General features: G+C 46.2%; 1 protein-coding gene across 4 annotated transcripts in view; it reads right to left on the bottom strand.

The window, feature by feature from the left end:
• Positions 1-23,325, bottom strand: part of TBC1D17 (TBC1 domain family member 17) — a 743,081-nt gene that overhangs the window by 87,960 nt on the left and 631,796 nt on the right. For 3 of the 4 annotated variants that reach the window (XM_069605249.1, XM_069605253.1, XM_069605251.1), the window contains one exon: positions 512-598. The exons of the other annotated variant lie outside the window; for it this stretch is intronic. In XM_069605249.1, coding sequence (XP_069461350.1) covers positions 512-598 — 87 coding nt within the window. The remainder of the gene's footprint in view (positions 1-511; positions 599-23,325) is intronic. 4 annotated transcript variants of the gene reach the window in all.

A 23,325-nucleotide genomic window follows, 5' to 3' on the forward strand; every position in this document is an offset into this window, starting at 1 on the left:
GCCTAAGTCCCTCTCTTGGCTTTCCTTGGAATTCCACTTCGGCACCCTTGCTTTGTTCTCGGAGTCCTTCTGCTTTGTTGTTTGTCAGCGCCCTCATACCCCCAGGTCCATTGTATCACTATACAAATAATTAAAGTAAAGTAAATGTGTTCACAGTACCTTTGAACCATCTTTCACCTGCTGAAGAAAAGCCACATGTGGACGTGCTGGTCAGGACTGATGTGCATCAAGAAATGGTTTCAAGCAGGACATTATTCATAAACAATGTGAACATTAAACCTAATCTGAACTTCTAAAGTGTAATGTTCTGTCATACATGAGAAACAAAGCATGCATGACATTCTCAGTGCTATTCTCTCCTAAATGTCTGCTTGTTCAGAAACATATCAATCCTGGCTGATGGGTGTCATTGGGGACACAGAAATGCAAAAGGCAAAAGTGAAGGAATTCTCCAACCTCGGCACACATCTCTAAAGGAAGAGAATAAAAGAGAACAGAACTCAGCACTTACAAGACACTGAAACAGCTGCTGTTGCAGACTTTCGGCCCGGCAGAGAATGTCATCCACACTCATCTTCATGGTCAGTTCGTTAATATGCTATAGAAAAACAGGAACATATTTGTGGTTGGTGTGGCAGGCGGGATTACGAACAGAGAACTAGAGAATGGATGAGCTGTGAGACAGAGGGAAGAATACATGGGGCAAATAATGGCTTGTGTGGGGTAGAAGGGAGAATAACATAGGTGCAAATGGCTAGGACAGAGGATCGGACGAACAGTTGGCAGAATGGCTTAGGGGTAGGTTTCTGATGAACAGAGGAACACAAAAAGGAGGTGGGTCTGAGGCAGCATTGTTTTAGGTTGTGAACTCATGTGAGCCCCCTGACATTTCTGCTTTGCCTACTGGATCATCAACCTGCTTTTCCCGTGCAAGTCCACATCCAGGAGCTCATTAGCGAAACAATTCAGTATAATATGCCCCTGAGAGTCCCTAAGACTTTCTTCGCTTGGGCCCTTAACGTGGGAGTAGGGCCGTTACAGTCAGGGTCGGCCCGCAGCCTCGGGTCATATCGCCTCAGTAGTGATGTCATTTTCTTATTACAGGTCAGTAGTGATGTCACAACTAACCGTTGAAAAGAACATTATTTATAGGCTTGTTAGGCTTGTTGTGAGGGTGGTTTGTGTCGAAAAGGTAACACCGGTCATATTCATCTTCACATGTGTGATGGGCAGGAGAGTAAGAAATTGATGATTGGAAAGAAAGACTGATGCATGCTCAATGGGAAGGACAAGCAGAGACAGGATTGGAAGCAAAGGATGTGTGATGGAGAAAGTAAATAAAGTGACAGAGGTGGGGCACATTAAGGCCTGATCTCAGGTGTGTGAAGAGAAGGTAGAGTGGCAGAGAGGGAAAGAAGAACAAGTTACTTACCAACTGTAACGTTCTTTCGACTGGATGTTCCTCCCATGTATTCCTCATCTTGTGATAATCGTTATCTCCAGCTTTGCTGCTTCAGAAAAAAAAATTCTCGGCAGAGGGCGCTGTGCTCGAGGTCGTGGCGTCGATTGTCCCTCGACGTACTCCGTACTCTGTCGACGTCACCGATGGTATAAGTAGCTCGAGCCGCGCCCGTTGCTTCAGTTCTGTTTTTTCGATGAAATATATATAGGAGGAACACCCAGGCGTGTCCCATGACCGATACATTCTTCGTGAGAGGAAAGTGTAAGAACACGTAAACTGTACTGTGGGGTTGGATGGGATGGTCGATGAGGAATACGTGGGAGGAACACCCAGTCGAAAGAATGTTACAGTTGGTAAGTAACTTGTTCTTCGAATGGATTGTGTCCTCCCACGTATTCCTCATCTTGTGATAGGCTCCCATAGCAGTATCAATTTTTGGAGGTGGGAGTACCATTTCAGTTTTCGTGGACAGAATGCAGAACTGCCTTTGCAAATAAACCCTCGTTAGAGGAGGCAGTGTCCAGACAATAATGTTTAACAAAGGTATGTATTGTTTTCCAGGTTGTAGCTGCGCAAATGTCTGCTGCCGGGACTCCCCTCTTTAGAGCCGCAGAAGTAGCCATTCCCCTTGTAAAATGGGCACGAAGCCCATCTGGTGGTTTTTTTCCCGCTAATCTATAGCATTCAACTATAGCTAATATGATCCAGCGGGAAATGGTCTGTTTCGTTACAGATAAGCCTAATTTTTGACCAGTGTAACCCACAAACAGTTGGTCATCTTGTCTCAATTTAGCCATCCTAGAGATGTAAAAACTAAGAGCCCTCTTGGGATCTAATCTGTGTAATCTCTCCTCTTCTTTCCCCAGATGAGGAGGAGGATAAAATGTAGGAAGTACTATTTTTTGTGACAAATGGAAGTCCGAGACTACTTTTGGCAAAAATGAAGGTTTAACTTTAAGGACTACCTTATCTTTATAAAAAATAGTATATGGTGGTTTGCATGAGAGAGCCTGAAGTTCGCTCACCCTGCGGGCTGATGATAGGGCCACAAGTAGGACAGTTTTTAGAGTCAAAAGCCTCAATGGACATGAGTGCAGGGGCCCAAACGGTATGCAAGTCAAGAAATTTAAAACTAAATTTAAGTCCCAGGCTGGTACATGAAAAGGGACTGGAGGGTACACATTAGTGAGCCCCTTTAAGAATTGAACTATTAACGGTATTTTGAAATATGAAATCTCTTCCGAGGAGCGCTTGAAAATGGATAGCACAGCAAGGTATCCTTTGATTGTTCCTATCTGGAGCCCAGATTAGCTAGATGTAGCAGAAAGGAAAGCACCATTGAGGTGCCACACTGAAAAGGGTCCACATCCTTGTCTTTGCACCAGTTACTAAACCTATTCCAGCGACATCGGTACAAAGACTTCGTTGCTGGTCTTCTGGCCGAAAGCAAGATTTCCATTACGTCATCCGGAAGATCCCAATCCTTGTATCTCAACCTCTCAGAAACCATGCGTGAAGGTTGAGTGTTTTGACCTCTGGATGGAGAACCCGACCTTCCTCTTGCGAGAGAAGATCCTCTCTTTGCGGAAGACGTATTGGAGGGCAGATGGACATGTCTAGAAGGTCCGGGTACCACGTCCTCCTGGCCCAATCCGGGGCAATTAGGATCATGGTTTTCCTGAACTTTCTCAACCTCCTGATTACTTGAGGAATCACAGGGACTGGGGGAAATGCGTACAGCAGTGGAAACTTCCACTCCACTACGAATGCGTCTCCCAGAGCTCCTCTTTGAGGAAATTCCCTTGAGCAGTACTGATCGCACTTCCGGTTGATCGCGGTGGCGAACAGATCCACTTGAGGGGTTCCCCAAAGGGCGAAGATCTCCAGAAGGACTTCCTGAGCCAGCTCCCACTCGTGAGAGACCGTGCTCTGCCTGCTCAGAGCGTCTGCCGCCGTGTTCTTCTCTCCGGCTAGGTGAATTGCGGACAGAGAGATTCCTTCTCTTATTGCCCAGAACCAGAGCTGCATTGCCTCTCTGCACAGTGGCAGTTACCCTACTCCTCCTCTCTTGTTGAGATAGTACATGGCCACTGTGTTGTCCGTCATTATCAGAACATTCTTTCCATGTACAGAGGGCAGAAAGGCCTTCAGAGCCAGTCTGATTGCCCTCCGCTCTAATAGGTTGATGTGTAGTTTGGACTCCGATGGAGACCAACGACCGCTGATTGTCAGATCGTTGGTGTGCGCTCCCCACCCCGTGAGTGAGGCGTCCGTCACTACCGTTATCTCCGGCCATGGTTGCCAAAAAGACTCTCCCTTGAGAATGTTGTCGTTGCAAACCCACCATAGAAGATCCTGAGCAACTGCGCTCGGGACTTGCAGAAGATCCGACATATTCCCTGAGAACTGGGACCACTGAGTTCTGAGCGCCCATTGAAGGGATCAGGATGCCATGAGGCCGAGCAACCTGAGAAAATTGAAGGCCGGTAGACGTTGGGCATTCTGGAATTTTGTTACCATCTGCTGGATGTGGAGAGCTCTCACTTCGGGAGGCGAGGCTTTTCCCGATGAAGTGTCCAAGACTGCTCCGATAAACTGGAGTTTCTGGGATGGTATCATGTGGGACTTCTTGAAATTGAGGGAGAAGCCCAGTTTTTGGAGGAAGTGGCAGGTGATCGAAAGATGTTCCTGAGCTTGTTCTGGGGAACTTGCTCTGATCAACCAGTCGTCCAGGTAGGGATATATGTGAATACCTCCTTTCCTGAGACTTGCTGCCACAACCGCCAACAGTTTGGTGAAAACCCTCGGGCGGAGGTCAACCCGAATGGCAGAACTCGAAACTGATAATGAGAATTGCCAATCGCGAACCTCAGGTACTTTTTTGTGCTTTGGATGGATTGGCACATGAAAGTAAGCATCCTGAAGGTCCAATGATACCAACCAATCTTGGAGTTGTAGAGCCTGAAGGATCTGAGAAAGAGTCACCATCTTGAACTTGTCCTTCCTGAGGAACTTGTTCAAGTTTCTCAAGTCCAAGATGGGTCTCAGTCCTCCGTCCTTTTTTAGGATGAGAAAATATGGGGAGTACCAACCCCTGTTCCTCTCCGCTACAGGTACCAGTTCTATGGCACCTTTCTCTAGCAGGGTTAAAATTTCCTGCAACACGAGCGGGTCTGGAGTTTTTACGGAGTTGGCTCCCGGTGAATGATTCTGAGGCCTTTTTAGAAAGGGGAGACAGTAACCTTGGGCTACTGTTTCCAGTGCCCAAGCATCTGAGGTAATGCCCCGCCATTCCTTCAGATGTTGAGAGATCCTGCCTCCCACTGGTGTTTTGTGTAACAAGGTCTCAGAGGGATTTGGAGGCGGCTGCAGGAGTGGCTGAGGGTACAGATGCCGCTCCTGAGGCTGATTTTTCACCTCTTCCTCGTCCACCACGAGGGAAGTTCTTTCTGCCTCTTTGAGAAGCCTGTCCTCTTCCTCTACCAAAAGAGGAGTAGTATCGAAAAGAACGACCCCTCCAGGAAAATGAGCCGGAATAGGGTTTTAGAGGCTGGCGCAAAGAGGCGCTAAGTGATTTAGCTGCCGCTTTCGAGGTCTGAAGTTTTTCAAGGCTTTCAACAGCCTTTCTCCCAAAGAGCCTCGAGCCATCAAAGGGCATGTTGAGGAGTCTAGCTTGCACATCCGGTGCAAATCCCGACTTCCTCAACCACGCAAATCTGCGTAGCACAACGCTTGCAGGCATGGATCTGCTGATACTATCAGCAGTATCCAGTCCCAACTGGAGGCATTCCCCCATTGCCTCCTTCCCGTCTTTGACTATATTCAGGAAGCCTTCCCTTTCCTCGCCTTCTGGAATATGATCAGCCGCCGCCGAAATACAGTCCCACGGGGTATGGGTAAACCTGGCTAGCGTACAGGTGACATTTGCCGACTTAAGTGCCATACTGCCTGACGTGAAAACTTAACGTGCCCAGGCGTCAATTTTTTTATCCTCTCTATCTGGAGGGATAGTTGGATAAGCAGTTTGTTTCGAAGTGGATGCTGCTTGAATGACTAAACTCTCTGGAGTCGGATGTTTATTCAAATATTCTGGATCTGATCCAGCTGGTCTGTATTTTCTTGGAAAAGTGCTGTCTGCAGCAGCAATGGTTTCTGGTTTCTCCCAGTTTTTCTCCACAGCCCTTTTAAGGGTCCTGTGAAAAGGGAGAACAGGATCCTTCTGAGGTCCCTTGACGATAATATCCGTCATGTCATCTAGTTCAAAAATGGGTGAAGTATTACCCCAACCCATGTATTCAATTACCCTGGTCATAAGACCTCTGTACCCAGCATCTGCATGCTCTGCAGGATCAGGTTTGGCGAACTCTAATTCTGGGGATGTGTCAACTCCACTGGCAGAATGTAGTGTATCACTCGGGTCTCTCATTCTGGATTCCTGTTCAATAAGTTCTTCAGGAACTTGTCTTGTCCCATAAGTAACTCCCAAGGGAGTAACTTCGTCTTCTTCTTCTGAAGCAGACTCTTCATAAATTGCAGACATAGACTTGAAAAAGTCTGATCTGGGCAAAGGAGTGAATCTCCTTTCTTCCTCTTCCATCTGCATCAAAGGAAATGGCAAATCCCTCGAAGTTTTCGACGGTGTCTTCGAAGTTTTCGAAGATGACTTCAATAATGGCGTCGATGACGTATGTGGTTTTGGTGTCGAAATTATCGACGTCGAGGGCGTCAACGAAGTCGTCGAAGTCTCCGACGATTTGTGTTTCTTGGCCGGCACCGGAGAGGTGCTCGACTCTCGAGGTTTCTTTGACGGTTTTACGTCGACTCAAGGTTTTTTGTATTCTTCGACGCTACTGGTCTTAGCCATAGTAGCCTTGGACTTCCCTTTGTCGTCCAACAGAGCAACCTTAGGGATATGGCTTTTTCGAGGTTCTTTCGAGGGGGTCGAGGCCGCATTCTCGAAAAGCTCCATCATCTTTTTGCAGAATTCTTCCCACTTACTGGGAGAATCCGATTTAGTCAGACAACTAATTTCTTCGGTCGACTCTGATGAAGAAGATGAGGGAGATCTATGTCTCCTCTTCATTTTTTTTGACGACGACGAAGAATGTCTCGATCTACTTCTAGATCGAGATCTCTTCGAGTGTCTATGGCGATCCAATCCCTTAGAATCGGTCGCTTTCTTATGTTTTTTTGACAAAACCTTTTTTGAGGCCTCCCTCCCCACCGACAGTTTACCTCTCCTCTCACAAACAGCTTTTTCGGTCATCGATTGGTAGGAGCCGCAGTCGTCGTTTCGGTGACTGGAACCGAGACACCAGAGACAAATCCGGTGGGGATTGGTAATCGACATCTTAGATCCACAATCTGCACACTTCTTGAACCCAGTCCTGGGTGTCGAAGGTGTCGAAGATGATGATATTTTCTTCACAGAAAATAGAAGCGTGCCGTTCTCGATAGCGAAGCGATCGGAAAAACGGAACTGAAGCAACGGGCGTGGCTCGAGCTACTTATACCATCCGTGACATCGACAGGGTACGAGCACAGCGCCCTCTGCCGAGAATTTTTTTTTCCGAAGCAGCGAAGCTGGAGATAACGATTATCACAAGATGAGGAATACGTGGGAGGACACAATCCATTCGAAAGGCCTAATCTGAGACGTGTGACAGAGAAGGTAGATAGAGTGACAGATGAGTGGGACATAAAGGCCTGATCTGAGGTATGTGAAGGGAGGATAGAGTGACAGAGGAGAGGAACAGAAAGGCCTAATCTGGGCCATACGAGTTTCAGGTCTTATTTCAAAGTGGGATCAAATAACGCTAGCTCATACCCTCCTGCCATGAAGTGAGAGCCGGAGAGAAAGTGGGGAGAGAAAGGAAGACTGGGCAGGAGGAAGGGGTGGCAGAAAGAAGGAGTCAGGGCAAAGATCAAGTGAGTGGGTGAGGCGGAGAGAGGTGGGTCAGAGAGAAAGGACGAGAGAGAAAACAAGATTGGGCAGCAGAAAGAGGGAGTTAGAAACACCGGGAGGATGAGAGAGTGGGGAAAGAGGCTGAGAATGCAAGTGGATAGGGTGTGAGAGAAAGAGGGAAAGAGCTAGAGGAATTGAGAGAGCAAGACAGGTGGGCCAGAGAGAGAAAGAGACACAGGGAAAGCAAGAAAGCTGAGAAAGAGAGCAAGGACGACTGGGGAGCAGAAATGGGGAGTCACAGAGACTGAAAGGAGCAGAGAGTGAGGAGAGAGGGTGAGAAAGCAAGTGAGAGGGTGTGAAAGAAAGGGAGAGAAAGAGAGAGAGCAAAACAGATGGGCCAGAGAGAAAGAGAGCGAGAGAGAAAGAAATACCTGGGGGGCGGAAAGAGGGAGTCACAGAGACTGGCAAACATAGTTGCAGACATTTGCCCAGCCAAAAATGCAATGGTTATTTCAATTATTCCCTTGTCAAAATTGCGACAGTACTGTCGGTGTATAATGCGACCACCCCCCACCATGGATTTGTTCACTGGTGCGCGTTTATGATAAACCTTAAGAGCTTGTTTGCTGTACAGATTTCGATTTCTTTGATTTGGTTTCTGTACTCATGCAAAATATTAAGTAAACCATGCATTCTAGGAGAAGAGCCGTGACTGGGCTCAGTCCGGTAAACTAAAGCTTACATGCAACTCCGAAATCTGCTTGCAAGTGCTATATGCATATTTACTTGAGTGTTTTAAGGCACTATTCATGTTGCTTATGCCTTCGTAAAAGAGGGTGCTATCAGTCCGTTTTCACTGCTGCCTTGCATGGCAGCACTGTAAGATAGCTAAGTAGGTTAAGCACTTTCCTCAGACAGGTGTATTCCATCTTCCGGATACCGGTTTGAATCTTCCAAGGGTGAGGCTCAGCCCTTAATTTTTCCGAGGTCAGTACATTGAGTATCATTAAATGCAGTGATGGCCATTACACGATTGAAATACATCTGCAGTGTGTTGCGTGTGTGCGTGTGCGTGTGTTTTTTGTTTTTTTCAATGGTGCGTTGAGCGAGGCCAGTTTTGGTGTCTTGCGGTTGCTGATCTTGAGGTCACAGGCTCACGGCTGGCTTGGTCGGACTAGAGAAAGTTGAAGGAGAGGCCCCAGAACTGGGTACACAGATCTAAAACCTCAGCATTGCCTGGTGCCTTGCCTGAGTCGTATGAGGCCTATCCAATGCTTTGAGCTCCTGAAAAAACAGTTTCTTCCTTGCAAATGGCCAATTGACAGTCATAAACCTTGTGGCAGCAGGATGAATAACACCCGATTAAAATACTATGCCATGCATTATATAATGTCTATGCCATTAATTATAACAGCAGCAGAAGTCATGCGCTAGGAAATTTGAGTGGGATTGTTGCATCCCATCTCGTGAGCTCCTCAAACATGTCATGTCTTCCTAGCATGACCCAGCAGTGTTCCATATGACTCATGGCTACCCACAACGACACAGAGTAGCCAGTATAACCCAGATCTACCCCACAAGCTGATAAGCCGGCTAATACGTGCCCGCCCAGCTGATTGCACGCTGATATGACACTGTGATAACTGATTTAAATCAGTGATTTCGGATAAAACAGGATGCATCCAATTATGAAATTCGTGCCACGTTCATCATAGTTCTTCCCAATATGATAGAGTCATGCCCAACATTAACACAGTGCGCCACAGCCCAACCCAATATGCTGCACTGCTTCCTGACGTGCCAAGGAGCTGGCGGCATTATCATCGCACCCGTTAGCACAGTAAGACTAGGCCCTCCTGTGACCTTCCTTCACAGTTGTGCCGGACCCTGTCTAGAGGCAGTCTAAGTCTGTGGGGAAGTTTCTCCTGCAGAAAATGCAGATGTCTTCAGTTCTTTGCACTTACCTTTGCTTTTCGCCTCATGCCCCGGTGCGAACAGGAGCCACTAGCAGGTTCCTTGGGCTGTCATCCTCAGAGAGCAGAGGCAGGCTTCTGGTTGTAGAGGTGGGGCCAAGGTGGGTCTGCTCAGCCCAGAGAGGAATCCCACGTGCCTCGGTGTGGCTGGCTGCTGCAATCAGAGCTCTGCTCTGCCTCAGCCCTGGACGAGCTAAGGTTGCTAAGCAACCATAGCCCGAAACCATAAAGTAACAGACATGAAGGCACTCCGCCACGCTGCTTCCACTGCCCAGGCCTGGGTGGCACCAGGCAATCTGGAGCTGGCTCATTTTTTAAAATAGTTTGTTGAAGCAACAAACTATTTTTAAAAAAGTGCAAGCTCCATTATAGGGCCAGAGGTCACAGAATTATGTCAGGTGTCGCTGGGGAGAAGGCGGAGGTCGCTCTTGCAACCTCTGGCGACCCCCAATTGACGTCCCTGGAACCCCACCGTTAGGAAAGATTTTCTTTTTTAAATGGTCCCTCCATAGTTTCTTATGGGACCCCGTGCTTTTTGCTCTGTCTTTGATCCTGTCCTGACTTTTTGAAGGGACGTAACGCCTTCAGCTTCACTTCCCTTGGCATTTGCTCATTGTTATGGGGAAACAGATCAGTTCTTCAGTCTATCAGTACTTGCCCAGGAAAGCTGCAGCTTTTGCAAGCTAGTGAGCCGTTGTTTGTGTGGCCCGAGAAGGGGGCTGAGACTGTTAAGTCCCAGTCCACATCCTTGGTGCCAGAAAGTCTGCTACTAGGGCAACTGTGAAACTAGCAGTTGTCCATGAACGGACAACTACTGGATGCTTGAATGGTGCATATGCTTACCATTGGTGGGCTTGGATTTGCTTCCAGCTCGTTCTTGGATACATGGAGGACTCCTGCAGCCATTTCTTCAGATCTGCGGCGGAGCCAAGAATCCCTCGAAGAAGGGCAGCCTGCTAAAGATCCGAAGACAACTCCTGGAGTGGCCCAGCACCCCTTCCTGTGTCCTCCCTGGTGAAGCCCTGCTCCTCCGCCTTATCTCCGAAGACCATGAGCGGTACTTCAGCCCTTGGACTAGTGGGACCAAATAGTATCAACGCCTTCACGAGAATTTAGCCCTTCAGAGCCTTCCAAAGTGCCCCATTGCCCAGCTCTCTCATGGGCTACAACACCGGAACCGTCACACTTCCGAATTGAAGTCTGGAACTTTGGTGGTCGCAAGCTTGCGCCACAAGTTGCCTTCTCCCTGAATTTCAGCTTTCCACCTTCACAGGAACCTGTCTTGGAACAGCTGCTGTGACTGGAAGGAAGCTTGTCGCCACCTGTAAACGGTGCCCATTGCTGGAACTCATCTCCTCCTTCCATCTCGTGAAGTGTCCTGAGCCCTGCATCGTGGGATTCTGCATTTCTTCACTGAAAGGGGTTGCATCTTGCATTTCCATTTAACCGGAAGAAACCGCAAACCCACATCTCCCCAGGCATCTCTCCTAGGAACAAACAGAGCCCGAGCAGTAACAGTTCACATAGGTAAGGCCTCAGGATACCTACTAGCATGGTCTACCACAACCGATATAAATTAGTTGCCTGAGGAAGTTGGAGGGTCTAGGGGACCAACAATGTCAATCCCCACCCTCTCAAAAGTGACTCCCACCACAGGGAGGGGAACCAAAGGTTCCACATTCTTGGCTCCACTCTTGCCAGAAGTCTGACAAGTGTGGCAGCTCTTACAGAATGTATCTACATCAGTCTCCATCTTGGGCCAGTAGAAGTACAGAGATAACCTTTCTTTGGTCCTCTTGAAACTCAAGTGGCCAGCCAAAGGAATCTCATGGGCTAACTGTAGAAACTATTGTCTCATCTCGTGGGGCACTACTAGTCTCCTGTGGTCCCCTGGGGTAGATTCATTAGGTTCAGCGTAGAGGAGACCATCCTCCCAGGAAAGCCTATGCTTCCTAGGCTCTTGCCCTTCCACCTGGGAAGCTGTTTGCTGGCGCAGACCTACTAGAGAGGGAGACTCTCTTTGTACTCTGCCCTAGAGGGTCCACCTCCTGTAAGTAAAGTCTGCAGCTGAGGATGGTCTCTAGGATCCAGATCTCCAACGCAGGGAAGGTTTTCTTCCAGCTCTGTGTCACCAGTAGCTGTCTCCACAGAGTTTGGTTTGTCTTCCCACTTAGCATCAGCTGGGGAAGGGGTCAGTGGGTGACCTGGGACAGTTCACTCGGGGATGCCCGTGTCCTATGAACAGGATTAGGCTTGAGACCTTTCTTTTTCCCAGAGACCTTGGATTTCTCCTTTGTCTCTTTCTTTTTCCTGGAAATTGAAAGGTGGCCTTCCTGTGGACTGGAGGTATTGGAAATCTCCTCAACCCCAAACTGCGAATCTCTGAAGGTTGCCTCTCTGGACAATCTTGTTTGCTCCTGCCTCTTTTAGCTGGGAGGCCTGGGGGTACTAGATACAACTCCAAGAGTTTTCAAATCATTTCCCAACAGGACTCTCCCTGGCACTTCATTCTGTACACCAACAGGCATTCTAAGTCACATTATTGCAATGGATGATAGCTGGCAGAACAGGAACCATTTGGTTAGGGCCTTCTGCAAGTTTAGTGGGCCTCTGTTCCATCCTTAGGCTTGAAAAAACTTTTATCTACCATTGTAATGCTTGCTCCAGTGTCTCTGATGGCAGTGGTTTCCTGACAATTTACTAGAGCAGCGTCCTTATAATATTCTTTTGTGTTATCTGGTATGGAGTTGTACACATCCACATTCTGTTGTTCCCACAGACCCAGGGACACTAAAGAAACACTGGCTTGAACTCCAGCCATTAGTTGAAAGTGTGCACTTGCCATCTGTGCTTCTTCCTCAGGGATGAAGGCTAAGGAGTCAGTATGGAGCCCAGAAGGTTTATCCTTACCGATGGGATCACCGACCCACATACAAAACATTTTCCAAAGGTTCTCTGGAGTGGGGGTTTCTGTTGCCCTCCCTCTGGTTTATCACCAGAGGATTCACTAGACCTACCAGGTTTCCCATGGAAATGACCCTTGCTATGCGTGTGGCCCTCTTTTGGATGGTTGGAATTAGAATTCTCTTTCCCTTCTTTGTTGTGCTTATTCCCCCTCATCCTTTTTGTGTGTTGCCCCAGAGTCCTTGTGAGTGGCCCTGTTGGCTACCCATAAAACAGCAGCCTGTGTTCGCTTTTTAGGATCAATTTCTTTTGAGTCAGCCAAATGCTGTCTCAGCTCAGGCGAACAGGCATCACAAATAGATTCTAGCAAAAAAAGATTTCTCATTCCTTCAAAGGTGTGTACTCTGTACCCCTTTACTCAACCATCTAAGATTTTCAAACATTCACATATCCAGGTAGCCAGAGGGGTACCATCAGTCTTTTTGAGGGTCCTAAACCTCTTAAGGTACTGGGAATGAGTTTTCCTAAATCTGGCTATTAAGGCCAGTTTTACTGATTCATAATCCTTTCTCTCACTGGTACCCAATTCCATCACAGTCATTCAGGGGGAGCCTCAACATGTGCCGTGGATTTAAATCATTCCCACTTATGCCTTGAAGACCATAGGTGTATTCAAACATGCACAGCCAATCCAACACATCATGTTTTGGTTCATACATACTTCTTGCTTCTCTAGGCAGGAGAGGCCTCTTGGGACTAGTAGACCTAGAAGACCCTGAAAGGGATGCAGAATCAAGGGACATCTTTCCCATAGCCATTTCATGTTGCAACTCTCTTTCTCTTAGTTTCACCTCTTGATGTTTGGCTTCTGCTTGCACATTTAGTTTCTTGAATTCCAACTCTAATCTTAGTCACTCAAGAGAAATATATTCTGGGCTTAAATGTGAACCTTGTGGGGTCCCAATGGGAAGAGACTGAGGTACAAGGGCAGGCTGTGGCAGAGGGGATCTCTCTCCCCGAGACTCCTATGCCTCCTCTGACTTCTCTTGCAGATTGGAGTTTGATTCTAAACTAGCATCCTCATCATCATCCTCCTCATTACTTGGGTGAGTAGGAGTTACAGGCCTACTACCCAAACATTGGTTAACATCCTTGTAATCAATTCAGTTTTTTTCCTTTCAGAGTAAGACCCCTGGTTTTACACATATCTTTCAGTTGTTGTTATTATTATTATTATTATTATTATTATTATTATTATTATTATTAATAGTAATAATAATAAATGTTCTACTGTTAGGACAATCAGGGCTGCCTCATTAAAGTTATACATATTTGGCATATTACAATTGCTTAACTCTTTGGTGGAATTTAGCCTTGTGGCTGGTTTAGTTAGGCACAAATACAGCAAATAGTTAATGTAACCACTCTACGCCAATCCCACCACCTGCCACCAGTGTTAGGCAATAACTGAAGTAGTAACACTGTGTGAGACTACACAACACTGTTAGGTAACGCACCTTATGGTATAGGGCTCTACTACACAAGTTGGTAGTGTGACTGAGCAGCCAGGCCTATCTCAAGAGGGGTAAATGTGAGCTGTAGAGCTATAGGAATTACATTTGAATATACAAGTAGCCAAGTAGCACTTACACTCAAGGTTTTAATTATAAATAGTTACTTATTTATTTAACATCCATTTTTAAATAAGCGTTCTTTAAAAAGGGCAATATATGTAACAATCAAATATACTTTAAAATACTTTTCCAGAATCAACAAAAGTTTAGTAGATACTCGCTAGAGATGCTTTTTACACACATTCTACACCCAGAGGTGACTTCATTCACAAGGACAGTAATGACATGTATATATCACTCAGACATAGCTTTCACGTACAACTGCATGCCCAAATAAGGAATGCTTGGGTCTCAAACACCAAGGGGAAGGCCAACGGCCAAAATGGCCAAAGCAGTTGACAAAAGCCTTCGTGGCACAGCCAAGACAGACACTAGCCACAGTCATGAGCCAAATGCGGTAAGCGGTGTGGCTCGGTAAAAAGTTATACAAATACAGGAAAAAGCTGCTACTGTCACCAGTCCACTCCAAGGCCCTTTGTCTCGTTACCAAAAAATCCTTAAAGGATGACTATGGCCCGAAAAAGCAAGGACCCCATTGCACGGTACAGTAATGAAATACAAAAGTGGCAACAAAGTCATAAGACTAAGAGAAACAAAGTTTCTCAGTACTGACAGTCTGAAGGGTGTATCAGTTTCCCCATAACGATGAGTGAAATCCCAGTGGAGCGCAGCTGAAGGCTGTGCTTCACTGGAAGAAATCAGGATAGGAGGCTGCAACAAAAGCAAACATGTTTGGGGGGGTTCACAAATATAGAGGTAAATTAGCAGTAAGTGAAATCGTCCCTAACAGCTGCGAAAGCTGAGAGAAGCTAAGAAGTGCAGCATGCAGACCGGGAAGAAGCTGGCGCGTGAGAGACGCAAGAACAGCAAAAAGCCACAAAAAGTGGGGCAAGTGAACCCCAACGAAGAAGCCGAATAGCGAGTGGTGGCATGTCCCCAAAACAGTGGACTGTACAGTCCAGTATCAAGGCCAAGACCACAGACCCTCCCACATGCAGAGCGAGAGAGTAAAAAGGACAGTAGAGCAAAGCCAACCTAACAACTCCAGAAGAATTTTGTATCCTGCAGAAAGACCTGGAGACGCTAACCCCAATGAAAGGAGGCAACAGGGACAGCGGGAGACCTTGGAGGGATAACGAATACAAGGAGTATATGAATTGTGCTCGTACAAGTAAAATTGAAGAGTGGAATCAAGTGATAATCCCAGGAAGGATAACAAATCTAATGAGTATATGAATCATACTCACCCCAGTAAGAGCGAAAAGTAGAAGTCAAGTGATAATCATTACTAGCACAATCATACTCGTCTGAGGAAGAGTGAAGAGTGGAACACAAGTGAGAATCATTATTGAACCTCCCTACTCGCCCCAGTAATAGAGAAGGGTGGAAGTGTTAGATAAGATTTTCACAAATGTGAATAAACGTCCTGACCTGTGTCAACCCGTGAAAGTTTTGCTTGGACTTGGACATTATTTTACCTTGTCCCTAGGTGTGTGGGAATCTTTTCCCTTCTCACCTTTTACTCTTTTTAAAGGTGACCTTTTTATGTCTCTCGATATTGTGTGTTTGGATTTTTATAGTTCCCTATAACTTTTATGCTTATGCTGGGTTGCCCCTTCTGCCCTACCTTTTTAATTTCCGTTATTACCTCTTGGGTGAACTACTGTTACCAAGTAGTAAAGTGGGATTCCTATCCCATTTACATTTATTCTATTCCGCCAGCACACTCCACCTTATGTGGAGTGCTGGGGAGGTGCAATGCATCACTTTGCCTACTTATCTGGTAAAATTTACTTGAATGGCTGGTGGCAGTGAAACAACTTTAATGACTTTTAGTCATTATTACTCGCAGGCTGTCCAATCAGACGCGGCAATGTACAGGAGGGCTACCATTCTGCTAGAATCGTGGGCTCTTCCATTTTTTCACAGTTTCTTGTTTTTTTTGTTGCTTGGGTCTTCTTCTGCTGTCCTAGGTGGGAAAGACCCTGGTTGAAATTTTGTCTTCGGTGGGAATACTTTGCATTCCCACAGCGGATCCAGAGTGTCTGAGAAGCCAGGAAGTTAGGGAGGAGTCTAAAACTCTGCAGCCCTTTGTCTTTCACCTTGCCTGAAAGGAGCCAGGTCCCATTGGGGGGCTGGCTGTCCTGATTGAACAGCTAGACTGTGCCTTTCTGTAAACTGCAGGGAGAATTTGCAAAAGTTGTGCTGTAGTTCCTGAAAAATACTCCAATCCTGGAAGCTGCTGACAAGTCAACCAATGGAACCAAATCCGAAGAGGAAGATGAAAAAAAGCAAGCAGAAACAATTACCAGCGACCGTAGAGCCTGCTGTGTAACTTGAGCCTGATGTAATCCTTCCTTCTAAGTGACCTAGGGGTTCCAAATGTGACAACTCCTACACAGAAGCTGGGATCCACTAGTCTCAAGACCACCTGCAAAACGAGTCATGCCTTGACCGGCTGTGATCTTGCTGGGTTGAAAAACACCAATACCAGGGGACCTTGAGCCAGTGTGCGGTGCACGGTCTTCCGAAGTCCGATTTCGTCTGAAACTTTGGTGTACTCCTGCTGGACCTCCAGAAACATTCTTCATCTGGCTCCTGTAAATACTTTTTTGGAAGACTCCCCCCTTGAGGACTGCTGGCAGTTTTCCTTCAGTGTCAATTTCTTCAGTCTCCAGACCAAGAACCCAAGGACCAGATCCTATGCTGCTGCATCCTAAAGGAATCCACCCAGAAGCTCTTTTTTATCCTAATGTACTGTGTGGGCTTTGGTAATACTTAACATATGTCTTGTGTGCATTCTGCTACAGGAGTCCTCTTTTTATCCAAGATTTGAACTGGAATCTGCCCAAGACGCTGGGAAGATGGACTTTGCCTGTTCAGATTAGAGACTGAAGACACAAGATGCTGATGATTTTGAGCAGATCCTGGCTACAGAGCAGGACCCACTAAAGACGCAGTTTTGAACAAGGAGTGAGGGTTCAGCCCTGAAGACAGATTATATTCGAAATGCATAGGCAAATCTGAACCCATTTGACAACACTGCCTCTATTTTATATTAAAACAAACTGAGTTACATTTGTGATTCCATATATTTTTTCAAATGTGAAAGAGTAATGACTGTATGAGTCATTTTTGTACATATTAAGAGTTCAAAGTACTTTCAGCTCATCCTTTCAGCAAGGCGAGAGCACATGTTTCTTGCAGGGCAACTCTGGAAGTATCTTATTTGTAGGATAGGCCTGTGTCAATGGCTTTTTTGCACCACTGAGCTACGATGATCCAACAATCAGGATTAATTAATATAGACAAGGAAAACAAGCATATTAACTGGACAAGAGTATTAGGAAATTAGCGGTGTGTAGGGAATTGCATGTATTGATTTCGGCTCGCGGTGGTCACGCGCGCTCTGTGTCAGTGTTCGGAGAGAAGAGCCGCGTGACCACGGGGAGACGGTTGAGGACGCGAGATACGAATCTGAGAGGAGCAGCTGTTGAGGGCTCCGGGGAGCTCCGTAAATAAAGGACTTCAAAGTTTAAGTCTGTGTCGCTTCCACTTCCTTCAAGTGGCGACGAGGATATACACACACGGAGCTTGCCGCGGAGCCTGGTGACGTCTTCCTTACGGCCAGGAAAGAAAAGTGCGCTGCCGTCAGAGGCGAGGAGATTGGGCCTCTACAAACGTGTGAGGAGCCGGGGTGAAGGGGAGGGGGGCTGCAGAGGCTGTCTCAGCGGCGCTGGGAAGTGAGCGCTGCAGGGGGACAGTCTTCCCTCCTCTCTCTTGCTCCGAGTAGCTGTAAGAAGCAAACAGCTAGTTCCTGGTTGGTGCCGCCCACCCTGGCTCATTGGATAAAGAGGTGAGGAGCAAGGAGAAGGGAGGTTGGGCACAACCAGAGGGGGAGGCTCACCAGAAAGGTGGACAATAATTGGCTATTACAGTGTGGGAGCGTCTCCACTGAGACATTAAGACTTTGGAAAGGCAAAGAGGCGGCAGAACAAAGGATGGTGTTGGGGGAAATGAATATATAATTAATGAAGTGCCACAGTGCAGCTTAATCACTGGGAGATTAGTGCACCTGAAGAAGTGAACAGTGTTGTCTAGCTGTGAACTAAGTGACATTTAAGGGAAATTAAAGCACCTAGACACACATAAAGATGGCTGCAGCTAGCATGGCACCCCCACCACCGTTCCTGGCTGAACCCGGGGCACCACCAATAAGGTGGGACAGGTGGAAGAGGCTGTTTGACACGTACCTGGTTGCCATTGGTGGGGACAAGTTCGCATCAGCTAGGAAGGAAGCAATTTTACTTCACAATTTGGGAACTGAAGGCAGAAGCGTGTATGATGGATTGCCTGATCCTCCACAGCTGGGCCAAGGAGAAGTGGATCAATATTCCATGGCGGAAAGAAAGTTGGAGATACACTTTGAAGCCAAAAAGAACATACCTTTTGAGAGGCATACGTTTTTCCAAAGGACACAAGGTCCACAGCAGCCAGTGGAGAATTTTGTGGCAGCATTGAGGTCCCTTAGTCACACATGTGAATTTGGACTGCTCACAGACTCTCTCATAAGGGATCAGTTAGTGCGATGTACTAATAACGTAAAGATACAAGAGAGACTATTGTCCAAAGACGCATCACTGGAAGTAGCTATTGAAACGGCAAGAAGTATGGAACAGACCCAGAAGTACATAACTAAAATGAAGGGAGAGAAGTTGGAGGGAGAAGTGGCAGTGGTGAAGGGATTTCGTAAAGGAGTTTCCAACAAGGAGATAAGATGCTACAAGTGTGGAAGTAACCGTCACATTTCGACTAGCATGTTCTGTCCAGCCAGAAACATATCTTGTCTTAAATGCAAGAAAAAGGGTCATTTTGCGAAAGTTTGTCGTGAGTCGGGAGTGGTGCAGAACATTGAGGAAGGAAGTAGGGTGGCCGAGCAAGAAGAAGATGGTGCAGAAGGGATCTGCAGCCAGACAAAGCATATACTAGAAGTGTCAGAGGTATCTAATAAAAGTGGAGCACCTTTAGATGTATTCAAAGTCAACGGGAAGGCAATAACAATGAAGGTGGACAGTTGTTCGCCGTGGACTTTGATGTCGAAAGCAACATTTCTAGGGCGCATGCAAGGAGATGTGAAGCAACTGAAAGAACATAAGATCGAACCTTATGCGTATGGGAATGTGAAGATTGAAATTGTGGGCATGTTCCAGGCTTCAGTGGACTATAAAGGAAGAAGCTGCGAAGCGGAGATATACGTTACTCAAGAAGGTTCGACACTCTTGGGATGGGGTGAACAGTGGAAGTTGGGTATTAGAATCCAAGCGAATGCGGAAAGGCCTATAGATGTGGCGGAGCTGAAGCATAGGTGGGAGAAGGAATACCCCGAAGTGTTTCAAGATGAATTAGGAGTGCTGAAGGGATTTGAACATCAGATTCAGCTGAAGACAGGAGCCACTCCAAAAGTGCACAAGGTGAGGCCAGTGCCTCACGAACTAAAGGAAAAGTTAAGAATGGAAGTGGAATCACTGCTGCAAAGGGGAATAATAGAGAAAAGTGAAAGCTCTGAATGGCTGTCGCCAGTGGTAGTAGCAGCGAAGGCAAATGGGGATATAAGACTGTGTGTAGACTTGCGAGACTTGAACAGAAATATCTTGATTGATAGACACCCCCTGCCGATAATTGGTGATGAGTTATCCGTATTGAACAATGCTAAAATATTTTCAGTCATTGATCTTTCTCAAGCATATCATCAGGTTCCACTGAAGGAGGATTGTCAACAATTGACGGCATTCATTACAGTGTTTGGTACGTTTAGATATTGCAGGATGCCGTTTGGGCTCGCTTCGGCGGCAGCTGTATTCCAAAGGGTGATGGAGACGGTGCTGTGCGGAGTGAAGAACATTATTATTTTTCAAGATGATGTTCTGATATATGCGAATTCCACCGAAGAACATGAGGTGGTGTTGAGAAAGGTGTTAGATAGATTGAGGGAGGCAGGATTAACGGTGAAAAGGAGCAAGTGCAAGATTGGAGTGCACAGGGTTGAATTTCTTGGTCATGAAATAGATGAAAAGGGTGTGAGGCCTAAGAAGAATTTGGTAGAAGCAGTGAAGGTTGCACCGGTACCAGAGAGTAAGGAACAAGTGAAATCGTTCCTAGGTTTGGCCGAATATTACCATAAGTTTGTGAAGGATTTTGCAAAAGTATCGATTCCCCTCAGAAGTTTGCTCAAGAAAGGTGCAAAATTTGAATGGTCAGCAGAGTGTGGTGTGGCTTTTGAGTGTATCAAGCAAGCGGTGAGTGAGGCACCATCCATAGGAAGGTTTGATCATAAGGATAAAATTGTTTTGGTGGTTGATGCGAGCATGCTGGGACTGGGAACGACATTGGTGCAGTATGACAGGGATAATACTGAAAGAGTTATTGCGTTTGCGTCTAGGACGTTGAGGGGTGCAGAGTGCAAATATTCTGTTATTGAAAGAGAAACCTTGGCTATGTTCTGGGCAGTGAATCATTTCAAGTATTTCTTGTGGGGAAGAAGATTTGTGGTTAGGTCGGATCATAAGCCCATGGTTCAACTTTTTGAGAGTGGAAGGTGGGCGTTAGGTTCCCCCAGGATTAGCAGATGGGGTTTGGGGCTCCAGAATTTTAACTTTGATGTGAGCTATCTGCCGGGAAAGAAAAATGTGGTGGCGGACTGTTTGTCCAGGTTGCCAGTAAGTGGTGGATTTGCAGAAGACAGAGAAGCAGAGGAGGAGTCAGTTGTGGCAGAAATACTGAATGCAGCTAGCAAGGTTGAGTGGATACGAGAAGAGGATACTGACGAGGAGCTTAGTCTTATAAAGGACTGGACCGTGAAGGGATGGCCTGCAAAGGGAGATTTGGATAGTAAATTCAATAATTGGTGGGAGATAAGGGATGAACTGAATCTGTGTGGGGACAGGCTAAGAAGAGGAAGATGTGTTGTTCCTCCGCAGTCTATCAGGTCAGAGCTGGTTAGTTTGGCTCATCAGGGTCATCCGGGAGAGGCTGCCATGAAAAGAAAATTGAGGCAAAATTATTGGTGGCCGGGAATCGATAGATGTGCTGAAAGATTTGTCAAAGATTGCATGACCTGTCAAATGAGTGACAAGTGCAGAGTAGTGAGGGAGGCCCCTTTGATACCAAGTGTGGTGCCAGACCAGCCTTGGTGCAAATTGGCGGTGGACATTATGGGTCCTGTAGCAGGGCTGGGAGGTGGCCAGAAGTTTTTATTTGTTGCAGTGGATTTTCATTCTAAATGGTTTGAGTGGGAAGCGGTGAGAGAGGTTACAGCCAAGGAGTTGATTTGTTTTTAGAGAGACTGTTCCTTAAAGAAGGGGTGCCTAGTGAAATTGTGTCTGATAATGGGGTACAATTTTTATCTGAGAGTATGAGGAAATTTCTTGCAGGTTATAGCATTAAACACACAAGGACAGCGTTGTATAATCCTAAGGCAAATGGTCTTGTTGAAAGAATAAATAGGTACATAAAAGGGGGTCTGCAGATGGCCATGAATTCGGGACAACCGTGGAGGGAAGTATTAAGGTTATTGATGTGGAATTACGTCACCACGCCACACTCTGTGACGGGTGTGTCTCCTTTCGTATCACTGAAAGGTAGGGAACCTGGGACAAGGCTTTGTCCAGGATGGTTGGGAATGGCCAAAGTGGTAAATGTTGATCCGGAACACATTATGAAACTTATTACATTGAGTCAGGAGAGAAATAAGGAATTGTTTGATGACAGGAGGAGGGTGAAAGAACAGGAATGGAAAGTTGGTGAAGAGGTGTATGTTAAGAATCCTAGATTAGTAAACAAATATGTGGAAAGTAAGTTCCTGGGACCGAAGAAGATAAATGCAGTAAAAAGTAATGTGGTTATTTTGGAGGGAGGTGAAGTGTGGTCAAAAGGAAGGTTGGCGAAAGTAGGTGATGTGAATGTCAGTAGGTCGGATGAGAAAATGAGGGAAGGTGTGGTGAAGGTTGGATACAGTACGTTAGGAAGGGTGAGGAAAGAAGATGTTGTAGACGGAAAAAATGTCGAAAATGATAATGAGGAGAGAGCTAAAGAAGGAGGGTCGCATAGGACCAGGTCAAAACCTGTGTGGATGAGGGATTATGAAAATATATGCTTTGTGAAATGTGTCTGACTCACGCTATATCTAAAGCTATTAAGGTTTAACGCTTGGATTGACCCGAGTATGTGTCTCTTGAATCAATGCGCGACTTTTATGCCCACTGCCATGATTGAAATGACGGTTTATTGGTGTTGTTTAATGCTCTCTCTAATTTCGGGTCTGATATCATGTGCGGGGGGTGGGAATTAGGGGTGGGATATGTTCGGAAACAATGGTTTGGTTTCCTTAAGGTATGCGAAATAAGTGATTGTTATACTACTTACATGCTCGCTTTCTTTGTAACCAAGAGATGTAAGCTGCATCTATGTGACTGCCAAGCCTTAAAAACCAATAAAAGTGAAATTTAAAAAAAAAAAAATACCTTGATCTCATTACATGAAAGGGTAATGCAAATGCAAGATTAGTAGTAACATTTTAATTATTACCTGGAGTGATCGCATTTCCTATGTTTTCAGGTTGATCAGTTACATTAGTTATTTTGTTACCGTCTCTTCTTTGTGTGGTTAAAATCTTGTATTCTATTATAAAGGGGAAGATGTGTAGGGAATTGCATGTATTGATTTCGGCTCGCGGTGGTCACGCGCGCTCTGTGTCAGTGTTCGGAGCGAAGAGCCGCGTGACCACGGGGAGACGGTTGAGGACGCGAGATACGAATCTGAGAGGAGCAGCTGTTGAGGGCTCCGGGGAGCTCCGTAAATAAAGGACTTCAAAGTTCAAGTCTGTGTCGCTTCCACTTCCTTCACGGTGCGCATCTTTATTTGGTTTTCAGTGAATCGACTATCGCCACTGATGCAAGGTAGGGAATAAGTATCAATAGACTTCCTCTGGTTGATGAGAGGCAGAGCTTTGCAGTAAGTGGCAAAGAAGCACTAGCAAAGCTTCCAGACGAAGTACCCAACATCCTACATGGTCCTCTCTTGTCTTCCAAGCATTTCAGGTCCACTGGTCAACTAAACAATTTCTCTGAATTTCCACAGTATATATACAAATGCAGGGATAGGGGTTACCCAGCCCACATATTAGGCATGCACCATTCATAGTTTTGGATGCTATCTAATCCTGGAAGAAGGAAAACATCTACAGAAAGAAGGAAGTCATGAACAGGGAAAGGGAGGTATTAAAGAAGGGAGCACTCCAGAGGAGGAAGGAAGATAAACATTGTTAAGATGGATTTCTAGAATCTGGTACAGTGGACAGATTCTAGGAGGCCACCCTAGTTTTATTGAACATGGAACTCTGAGAGGGTAGCCTAAACCCTATCACTGGAAACTTATCGGGCAGTCAAGACT

This window comes from Ambystoma mexicanum, chromosome 1p, assembly GCF_040938575.1.
Source record: "Ambystoma mexicanum isolate Mex_15411 chromosome 1p, UKY_AmexF1_1, whole genome shotgun sequence".
NCBI classification, from domain to species: domain Eukaryota; kingdom Metazoa; phylum Chordata; class Amphibia; order Caudata; family Ambystomatidae; genus Ambystoma; species Ambystoma mexicanum.